At 43.1% G+C, this 11,580-nt stretch overlaps 1 protein-coding gene across 1 annotated transcript; it reads right to left on the bottom strand.

Moving 5' to 3' along the window:
* Nucleotides 1-9,552: 9,552 nt before the first annotated feature.
* On the bottom strand, nucleotides 9,553-11,423 carry LOC145140620 (uncharacterized). Its single transcript, XM_079074049.1, has 5 exons — nucleotides 11,290-11,423; nucleotides 10,943-11,191; nucleotides 10,748-10,865; nucleotides 10,292-10,540; nucleotides 9,553-10,122 (listed from the first exon to the last, which is right to left on the bottom strand). Exons 1-5 carry the CDS (start codon nucleotides 11,421-11,423, stop codon nucleotides 9,553-9,555), a joined length of 1,320 nt encoding a protein of 439 aa, XP_078930175.1.
* Between the last annotated feature and the right edge of the window lie 157 nt (nucleotides 11,424-11,580).

Below are 11,580 nucleotides of genomic sequence, written 5' to 3'. Positions count from 1 at the left end.
TGAGTTACGAGATATGATTAGAACAACATGCTAGTACTAGGCTAGGGATATTTTAGGAATTGCACGATAGAATTGCCTGATTATATGATGCCTAATAGCCTAGGGTTTTCCTTATATTAAATTGACATCATTACTATAGTTGCTTAGTGTATGCATCACGACTATACATAATTAAGATCTTATAGCCTGAGAATGTTTGGTTTGGCTTTATTTCCTTTTCCTTGTCTGGTTGTGGGCTTAGAGTAGGACCGAGTATTCGAAAGTCTATAGGGTCCAACGTTATGTATGGTTAGCATACACGAGTGTTGCAGGGTTGGTGGAAGTTTCATGGATGGGTAGGTTATTTGAGATGAGTCTGCCGATTACGAGACATTTAGCCTTCCTCTAGGAGTGAGGCTTGAGTGCTCGCTATGATTTATGTATATTGTCGGGGCGTTGTGATGATACTTGAGACAAATATGCTAGGTGTGGAAGGTAGTATGGGCCCGTACTACTGAAAGCACATGACCCATACGCGTAGCAAGGAAGTCACAACCCCTAGGGTTTGTTGGGAGTTGGTTCCCAGTTCTTTGTATGGATTATCTGATACCTTGTGTTATGTTTCAGAATGGTGATGACCAGGCGCTTTGTGACTGGATCCGGTTCCGGATCCGGATCAGGAGAGGGAGAAGGCGGACAGGGGGCTCCGACAGCGCCCAAGACTATCGGCCTAATGAGGCCAGATGAGACGGATGACAGGATCCGAGAGATCCTGCATGATGAGGTTGCTGCTTTGTTCCGGGCCGAGTTGCCGGAGATGTTCGGGTCTATTAAGACCGCTATGGTGGAGTATTTCGATGATTGCTATGCAGCCCTCACTGAGGCGGCTGCCGCTGCAGCTACAACGGCAGGGTTGGGAGCCGGACGGGCTTTCCAGTATCGGGACTTCGACAACACGAAGCCCCCCCACTTTTGATGGGACTCAGGACCCCATCAAATCCATGAGGTGTCTGTCTGACATGGAGGGATGTTTCTTCACATGCTTATGTCCTACTGACCAAAAGGTCATATGTGCCCTGAACTTGCTAAGGTCCGGGGCAAAGGACTGGTGGAGGTTGGTGATTGGGTCGTATTCGGGCGAGCAGAGAGCTGTTGTTACTTGGGAGCAGTTCCGGGATATGTTCCGCGCTCGCTATATTCCTCGAGTTGAGCGGGAACGGTTGGCACAAGAGTTTTTGAGTTTGAGACAGGAGGGAGAGTCGGTGACGGAGATCACCCGGATGTTCATTGAGAGGGCGATGTTCTGCCCGGAGTTTGCTTCTGAGCAAGCTCAGATGACTCGTTATCTGAGCATGCTCAAGACGCATATTCGACAGTTTGTGGCGACACAGCGATGTGATACTCTGTTAGAGTTACAGGAGGCCGCTAGGCGGCGTGAGTTGGAGATTGAGCTGCATGTGAGGGAGCAGCGACGGGCACCGGCACAGTCACAGCCGGCGCCAAAGCGGTCTAAGACCGCTGATTCTAGGGTTGGGGGCCAGCAGGGCCGCACTTGTGGAAAGTTCGGCAAGGGTCATTCGGGAGCCTGTCGAGCGAGTAGTGGGTGCCACAAGTGTGGTAGGGAGGGGCACTATGCGAGGGACTGTCGCCAGTCTGCCCCTGCATCGGATATGAGGATATGATATCATTGTCATCAGGTTGGTCACGTGAAGACCAACTGTCCGCAGCTCGCAGCCAGGCCGGCGCAGGTTCCAGCGCCGGCTACATTGAGGATTACCGATGGGAGGCTAGTTAGGGCAGATCCTCCGAAGGCTCAGGGGCGTGCCTTCCATCTTACAGCAGAGGAGGCCAGGGCATCACCAAATGTGGTTGTGGGTATGTTTCTATCCTTTATCTCATTTATTACATCTGTTTTATGCTTATCCGTTGTACCTGTGGTTAGGTACGTTCTTAGTGAACTCCTTGCCTGCTTTGGTTTTATTTGACTCGGGGGCGAGTCGGTCTTTTGTATCTCAGACTTTCAGTAGGGAGTTTGGTGTGCCAGTGGGCGAGCTAGAGTGTCCGTTGCGAGTCCCTATCGCCAACGAACACGGAGTTTCTGCTTCTTCAGTCTATCGAGGGTGCGAGTTGGAGATCTTCGGAGTGTCCTTTCCGATTGATTTGATACCGATTCCCATGGGGGAGGTGTGCGTGATTATAGGGATGGACTGGCTTAGCCGTTTTGGTGCCATGATACACTGCAAGGGCCAGAGAGTGGTAGTTCGAACCCCAAGTGGGGGAGAACTGATTGTTTATGGCGAGGCACCAGAGTGGGTTCGGGGTTTTGTTCAGCTGCCAGGGCTCGGCAGTACATTCAGCACGGGTGTGCGGGTTATCTAGCGTACGTGGTGGATACACGTGCCAGGGAGCAGGTTTCGGTTTCGGAGATTCCAGTGGTTAGAGAGTTTACCGATGTGTTTCCTGAGGAATTACCCGGAGTACCTCCGGTGAGGCAGGTCGAGTTCAGGATCGACCTAGTGCCAGGTATGGCCCCTATCGCCAAGGCGTCGTACCGGTTGGCACCACCAGAGATGCAGGAGCTGTCATCACAGCTGCAGGAGCTGCTGGGAAAGCAGTTCATTTGTCCGAGCAGTTCCCCATGGGGAGCACCGATACTCTTCGTCAGGAAGAAGGATGGTTCGCACCGGATGTGCATTGATTATCGGGAGTTGAACAAGTTAACGGTGAAAAACCGTTATCCACTCCCGAGGATAGATGATCTTTTCGATCAATTGCAGGGTGCGTCTTGGTTTTCCAAGATAGACTTGAGGTCTGGGTATCATCAGGTCAGGGTCAGAGAGGAGGACGTGGAGAAGACCGCGTTCCGAACTCGTTATGGACATTACGAATTCGTGGTGATGCCGTTTGGGCTCACCAACGCGCCAGCAGTATTCATGGACCTGATGAATCGGGTCTGCAGACCGATGCTCGATCGCTCGGTCATAGTGTTTATCGACGATATATTGGTGTATTCCAAGACCCGAGAGCAGCATGAGGAGCATCTGCGGGAGTTATTGGGAGTTCTGAGGCAAGAACGACTTTATGCCAAGTTCTCGAAATGCGAGTTTTGGTTAGGAGAGTTCCAGTTCTTGGGGCACCTCGTTAACCAGGATGGGATTTTGGTTGACCCGGCCAAAATCGAGGCAGTCATGCAGTGGGAGGTTCCGAAATCTCCCTCAGATATTAGGAGCTTTCTGGGATTGGCAGGGTACTACCGGAGATTCATACAAGATTTTTCCAAGATTGCAGTGCCCCTCACTCGTCTGACGAGGAAGGGGGTGGATTTCCGGTGGGGCCCTGAGCAGCAGAGAGAGTTTGAGACCCTCCGTCAGCGGTTGTGTGAGGCTTCAGTTTTGACACTCCCGGAGGGATTTGAGGATTCCGTGGTGACGCATCCATCACATGTTTAGGGGCAGTCCTCATGCAGAGGGGATGAGTGATAGCTTATGTGTCGCGGCAGTTGAAGTCGCATGAGACGAGATACCCTACGCATGATTTGGAGCTGGGAGCAGTGGTGTTCGCTCTCAAGATATGGAGACATTACCTTTATGTGGTCCGTTATACCATTTACACGGATCACAAGAGCTTGAGACATATCATGGATCAGCCGAACCTGAACATGAGGCAGCGCAGGTGGCTGGATGTAGTCAAGGACTACGATTGCGAGATCCTTTACCACCCTAGTAAAGCGAATGTGGTTGCGGATGATTTGAGAAGCAAGACAGCTGGGTCTTCCACCCCAGCGGTATGTATGAGGATAGCGGTGGATTCTCTGCTTGTGAGATTGATCAGAGATGCCCAGGTTCAGGGCATGCGACCGGAGAATTGGAAGCTGGAGAGGATCAAGGGTGAGAATACCCGGTTTGTGCAGGATAGTCGGGGATTATTGACACGATACGGTCGGGTTTGGGTTCCGATGTTTGGTGGGGTCAGGCAGACGGTCATGGAAGAGGCTCACAAATCTCATTTTTCTATTCACCCAGGGGCCACCAAGATGTACAGAGACCTGAGTTTGAGTTACTGGTGGCCATGTATGAAGCGAGAAATCGCTTGGTATGTCGAGAGGTGCTTGACCTGCAGGATGGTCAAGGCCGAACATCAGAGGCCGCATGGTAAGCTGCTGCCTCTAGAGATTCCCATGTGGAAATGGGAACAGATCACGATGGATTTCATTACCAAGTTGCCGAGGACGACGAAGGAATTTGATGCTATATGGGTCATCGTGGATCGATTGACCAAGAGTGCCCATTTCTTGGCGATTCGGGAGAGTTCGTCGGCCGAGAAGTTGGCCGACATGTACGTTCGCGAGATCTTGTCTCGTCATGGGGTTTCCGTCTCCATTGTCTCCGATCGGGATGTCAGGTTTACTTCCCGTTTCTGGAAGAAGTTCCACGAGAGCTAGGCACGCAGTTGCACTTCAGCACAACATTCCATCCGCAGACTGACGGTCAGAGCGAGCGGACCATTCAGACCCTCGAGGATATGTTGAGGGCGTATGTCATTGATTTCGGTGGAAGCTGGGATTCCCACCTACCTCTTGCAGAGTTCGCCTACAACAACAGCTATCATTCTAGCATTGGCGGCCCGCCTTTCGAGCTGTTGTATGGACGGAGATGTCGCATCCCGGTTTGTTGGGGAGAGGTGGGACACAGGGTGATGGGGCGGACAAAAGTACCCTTGCAGACTACTGAGAAGATTCAGCAGATAAGGCAGCGATTGCAGACCGCTCAGAGTCGGCAGAAGAGTTACGCCGACAGGCGTCGATCTGAGTTAGAATTTCAGGTGGGTGATATGGTTCTCCTGAAGGTCTCACCCTGGAAGGGTGTGATCCGCTTCAGGAAGAGGGGGAAATTGGGTCCCCGTTACATTGGGCCGTTCAGGATCATTGCAAGGGTTGGCAAGGTGGCTTACAGGCTAGAGCTACTAGAGGAGCTTAGTCGGATCCACAGCACTTTCCACGTTTCGTAGTTGCGAAAGTGCATTATGGATCAGGAGGCAATGGTGTCGTTAGATGATATCCAGGTCGATGAGCGCCTGAATTACATGGAGAGGCATGTGGCCATTCTGGAAAGGAAGATAAAAGTCATGCGGAACAAAGACATACCTTTGGTAAAGGTACAGTGGGAACATCGGAGGGGGTCCGAGTGGACGTGGGAGCCAGAGGTGGAGATGTGGGAGCACTACTCGGAGTTGTTCGTCGCGGCAGAATTCGAGGACGAAATCTAGTTCAAGTGGGGGAGAATTGTAACGCCCCGATTCTCAGGTATTGATTTAAATAAGAATTTCTTTGATTCCAAGGTCTACTCGACGAGTTGATTGCCCTACTCGTCGAGTAGCAGCGGGTTGGTCCACGTATTTTAGTGACCTACTCACCGAGTCCAAGAAGGGACTCGACGAGTAGGAGCTGGCAGATGAAACCCTAAATCCCGGGGTTTTGCACCCTATTTAAAGAGTCATAAGCCTCCCTCAGCCTCTTTACAGTCTCTTGAGAGTCCAGAAAACCCTAATCCATGTGGTGCTTCATTCTTGTGTGTTTTAAGCTTTGGAAAGTGGATCTTTGTAAGAAGAGCTTGGAGGGTAAGAGGCTAGAAGAAAGGAACGTGTGGGGATCTGATATCTACCTCAGTTAGCATCTTTTGGAAGGTATCAAGTTGTTACCTTGACCTCTTTTCATTCTAGATCTATTTTGGGTGGATTTTAGGGCTTTTCTAACTAATTAGGAAGCCTTTCTTATGTTTGAGCTAAGATCTGAGGTTGCAACCTCAGATCTAAACTCTCTTGGGTCTCTAAGTCCATAAAGTTTCCAGATTTTGCAAGAATGAGACTCTCCTAAGGTGTAAAGCTCCATTAGAATCTTAGATTGGTCATTTAGAGACTCTAGGGCCTTGCATGCACGTAAAGTTTGCAACTTTACGTGATAAACATGCCTTAGAAGCTTGGATCTGCAATATGGAGCCGCTGCATGGCTTAAAAAGTAACTGTATGGATGAAGGTCTGAAGAGACTCGGCGAGTTGCATAGTCAACTCGACGAGCCACATCAAGATGGTCCTGTACTCGACGAGTTGGATGAACAACTCGACGAGTCCGATGAAGATTGCCTTGGACTCGGCGAGTCAGTCGAATGACTCGGCGAGTCGGCTAGGGTTTTCCCAACCTTTAGACACGTATGAACGCGACGAGTTGTAAGGGGAAAACTTGGCGAGGTAGCCACGGAGTTACGGCCACTGACACTAGGAACTCGACGAGTCACTCAAGTGACTCGGCGAGTTGACGAGTCATGACAGGAACTCGGCGAGTAGCCAAGGGTACTCGACGAGTTGAGGTCAACATGGACTGTTGACCTTGATAGTTGGCTTTGACCTTGACCAAGGGTTGACCAGTTGACTTCTGAGGGTAGTTTGAATATTGATAGCAAAGGACATTGGTGAATATAGGTGTTGGAGTTGGAGCTACTTTTGGAAGAGTTTGACACTACCCTCCGAGCTACTTGCGAGGTGAGTTATCCTCACTATATCAATAGGGTCTAAGGCACCAAGGCCGGCCCTTTTATATATTTGTATCTGGACTATGGTATGACATGTTGTTGATTACATCCTGGTAGTTAGGATGGTGGTATGCTTATGCTTAGTTACCTGGTTAGGTAAGTTTCCTGGTTATAGGATGATGCTATGTTAGTGATCTGTTATATCGGTTTGACTGTTATATGATATGAGTTAGCGTATGATATTATGTGCACATGTTGTTTGATTGGGGGTTGGGTTGAGACGGACCTGCTTTGTGCTGAAGGCCAACATACCCAGGGCGGTCCGGATAGACTATAGGCCCAGGATGGCATGTCAATCAGACCGAAGGCCCGACGAGCGGTCCGGATAGGCTGTAGTCCCTGCGACGCGGTCCAGACGTGCCGAAGGCTCGGAGAGCGGTCCAGATGGGCTGAAGGCCTGCGAAGCGGTCCAGTCAGGCTGAAGGCTCATTATACATGCTGATGGTTTATATGATATGATTATGAGTGTGTGACGTTGGTATTTTGGGGATAACTCACTAAGTCTTCGAGCTTACATTTATCGATTATTGTTTCAGGTACTTCTGATGATCGCGGGAAGGCAAAGGCGTGATCGTACTGCTCCTCACATTTTATGATTTTATGATTTGATTCTGGGATACTCTGACAATATACTATTTTGAAAACAAGTTTGTAATAACCATGTGTTTTAAATGTTTTGAAAAAGTTTTAATTTGGCATGAAAATTTTGGGTGTTACAGAAGGTGTAGATCCAACTATGGAGACAGAGATTTTGAATATAGATTTGTCGAAAACCTAGCCGACGTTGATGGAGGTACACATATGACGAAACCCTAGTCAACGAATATCGTTAGCAGCACATAGGTGAAGAGGTGACGGTGGCTTAGAGGCAACGATGGTGGTTTGGAGGTCGAATGTACCTCCGGTGGTGATGACTTTAGATAAATATGTACATCTGATGACCGAATTTTGACATTATAGGGGAGGTAGCGGTTGCAGGAATTTGGGAGGTGATGGTGGTGTGTGGTGTTCTTCAGGTTAAGAGAGAAAAGGGGATACTAACTTGGGTGAGTGAAGTGAAAGTAGAGGATGAGGGGTGGTGGAAGTGGGACCCATTTTATTTTAAAATTAAAATTAATAATAAATATTATTAGATTAATTGATAAATAAATACATAAGGGCATTATTGTCATTTTAAATTTGGAACAGACTAAAACCGAAATAAATTCGTCTTTTAGGGATGGAGCATGCAAGTATAAAACAAACAATGGACGCTCCGAATTAATTTTTGAAAATAGAGACCAAACATGCGTTTTGACACTTGCACGAGGGACGATTGATGTAATTTACCCTAAATTTCTCCAGGAGGAGGTTAGGATTTTGTAAATAAAATTTGCAAAATCAATTGATATCTATATGTGAAATTGGCTTGAAAAATCCTTTTTCTCATATGACATCTATGAAATCTCAAATATCATCTACAATCTTGTAGATATCATCTAAGAAATTGTAGCTTTTTTTTTTTTGACAAAACCATGTATTTATGTCATTCATGTACTGCGAAATCTGACATCCTTACTGCAAAATCTAACACTTGTATTGTGATTTTTTTTATAAAAATAATGGTTATATTATAAAATATACTTTTGGAACATAAATAATTTAACAAAAAGTTGTCTTATATCAGTTCTCCCTGAAAAATAAAACATGAATTTAATTTTTTTCCCTCTTTGTATAATATTATTGTTTGTGTTAGTGGTTCATGACAGTTGGTAAAATGATGAAACTCAATATATTATGGCTTTTTGTTAAAAAAAATATGCGTATAACTTTTGTCAAATATAAATTTCTCAAATTTATTAAGCTTGGTCAATTGAAGACATGTTTGGAATACAAACAGTGTATCAATATGTCTTTCCAACATCATACATTAAAGTAGGTTATAGAGATAGTCGATGAGATTAGCGTTAAACACTTGAAACATGTTATTTAGAAAGTCTCTGTTGTTGTATATGTATATCTAGTAGATAGTGCTCCAATTGAAGAAGCTCCAACTATTCAGTACAATGTAATGAATCAATCAATTGTTGGTGGGAACCGATTTAGCAGAAAATCTTCTGGTGAGAAACGATTTAACGAAAGAATAAATGGCTCCAATGAGAATTGGTCTAACGGGAGAGGTAACAACAATCAAACATGTATCTTTATTTCTTAAGTTGTTATTTAATATCCCCTGAGATGTTGTATATGAAACACTAGTACAACAACAAACAACGTCGATCCAGTACAACCATAAATTCATGGATATATTGTATATGCAATATAGTACAACGACAAATTCATTATGTTGATACAAAAAATAGTAAGTACATTTGTGATGTTGATGTTGCTATACGTGACAACATTGTCCCTATACGTCAAAATGATGTTGGTAAAGAACTAAAAATGATGACAAATTTAATTCTTTTTTAATAATCATATTTCCTAAAAACTAAATAGTTAGTCAAACAAGTTTATTTGCTCAACTATTGTCATTATAAGAACAATATACATTATTAGATTATTAAAATCAACCGTTCACGGTTCAAATGGTGTGATGATAAATTAATGCAATAGAAACCCTATTATATAGTAATAATCGTTAACTTTTTGTTTATTATAGATATACATATATTTCTACACAGGTCAAAGTAAAAGGGTATTTTGAAATTTTTTTTGTGTAATATACAATAAGAAAAAAATAAAAACCGCAATTTCATTAGATATAAAGCTCAACTTTCATAACAAAGTTAAGTTTTAAAGTTCACATCTTCGTTCTTTAATTTTATGAAAGCAAGTAATTACATTTTCAGTCTTAACATTCTCTACAACTTTCTTTTCTACGCTACAAATCAAAGTATCATTCATAAAATCATCATGTATTCTATTACGCAAATCGGTCTTCAAGAACTTCATTGCAGAAAAAACCGTTCAACGGTTGCGGTTGCAACGTGCAAAACCAAAGTTAGTTTTAATAATCTATAAACCAAAAAAAAAGAGGTGTTTCCCAGTTTCCACCAACAAACGAGAGAGGTCTGCAAATTCCCTTCAAGTTGAAAAATCTCTCATCATGGAGCAAAGAGTGATAATAGATATCAAGTTGCCCATTAAGTTGTACCCTTTCTGAATCATCAAAATCGTTTTTGTATATCTCGCTTAGCTTTAAGAAATTTGTTTTATCAAAACTAGAAAATAAGTCACAAGGACACAAAGCCGCCATGTTCTCCATCAACTCCGTGCCAACTTCACTAAATCTATCCCCAAATTCTTGAATTTTCATATCCAAAATTGTGTTAAAAATCACAACTTCAAAATGATGTTGATTAGTCTTATTGGTCCTTCGCTTTCGTGGAGTAACATAATATTCCGACATGTCCACAATTCCAATACTATGTTTTTCACAAAAAGCACATAACTTCTTCCAAATTTGTGGAAACCCATCTTTTCTAAAAGCTAGCAATGCTTTCTTTGTCCCTTTTACTAACGAAACCGCTTCCAAAATATCTTGATCTTTTTTTTTGAAGATGCATCGAAAAGGTATCTGTGAGGCATAGAATTTCCAACATCAAGTGTAAAAGAAACACGAAATCAAGTGTCTTGAAATATGACAAAATACTCTTTGCTTGATTACGATTAGATAAAGTATACCCCTCCTCTTTGACATATTTAAGGACCACTACAACTTCTGCAAATAAATTCAACAAAATTACAATTGTTCTAAAATGTGAAGCCCATCTAGTATCTCCAGCTCGAACAAGAGAAATCTTTTGATTCAACCATCTTGCTGTTTCAGTTTCACCAATACCAATTTCAGCTGTCATTCTTTCTTTTTGCATCTCTCGTATCATATATTTTCTCTTACAATACCCACAAACGACAGTAATCACCAAAGCTAGTTGTTTAAAGAATTCATCAACATCATTATGTTTTTTTGCAACCGCCACAACCACTAATTGAAGCTGGTGTGAAAAACAATGTATATAATGTGTGGTTCATTTAAAATCAAAGATTTCAAACCATTGAATGCATCACTCATATTACTTGCTCCATCATAACCTTACCCCCTCACCTATATATTTGAAAAATTAATAAAAAAATATAAGAAATAAAAATAAAACTAATATCGTATTAAAGTTTAAAGGATTAAATATTATATGATTTCTCACCTGAGCCATATTCGAGTTGTTGTTGGAAAATACGGTATCGATGGCAGATTTAAGAGTCAAAGAAGATGTATCCAACAAGTGAACAACTCCAATAAATCTTTCCTTTACAATCTCAAGTCTATCAACATATCTCAAACTATAGTCATTTGTTCTTTTTTGGAAACATCACTAGACTCATCAACTAATATAGCGAACACATTTTTACCAATTTCATCGCAAATAGACTTGATTATCTCTTTTGAAAAGCAATTGACAATATCTTTTTGAATCGTCGGAGAAGTCAACTTTTCATTTTTTGGAGCATTTTCTAAAGTAACTTTAAAAATCTTCTCATTATCTTCTCTAATCAAATATAAGACTTCAATGAAAAGTCCTTTATTATTAGACTTTTCCATCTCATCATGTCCACGAAATGGTAATGCATATTTCAATAAAAATCTACAACTACGGATTATAGCACGTAATCGAATTTCATAATTACTTTTCTCAAGTTTTGTTTGCTTATGCAAGACTTCCCCAATAGATTGGTTTTTTCTCAATACCAAATCACATTTTTCTTGGGCCTTATGGTGATAACTTCGAATATACCCATATGTTTCTGGGATGAGCCTTTTTTACTCCAATTGTCAAAGCCTTCGGTTATAAATGCATCTCTTCCACCTTGTTCCCCTACCATGTCTCCAAACAAGTAGCAACAAAAACAATATGCCTTCTTATTTTTTATGCTATACTCTAACCATGGAAAATCAGTAAACCATTACACAACAAAACGTCTTGGCTTATTACTAAATAATGTATATTCAAAACTATGCCCCTTTGGTTGATAAGACCCT

This window comes from Lactuca virosa, chromosome 9 (assembly GCF_052849685.1).
Source record: "Lactuca virosa cultivar CGN04683 chromosome 9, Lactuca_virosa_CGN04683_v6, whole genome shotgun sequence".
In the NCBI taxonomy this organism is placed as follows: domain Eukaryota; kingdom Viridiplantae; phylum Streptophyta; class Magnoliopsida; order Asterales; family Asteraceae; genus Lactuca; species Lactuca virosa.
This window is presented reverse-complemented; position numbering and strand designations above follow the sequence as displayed.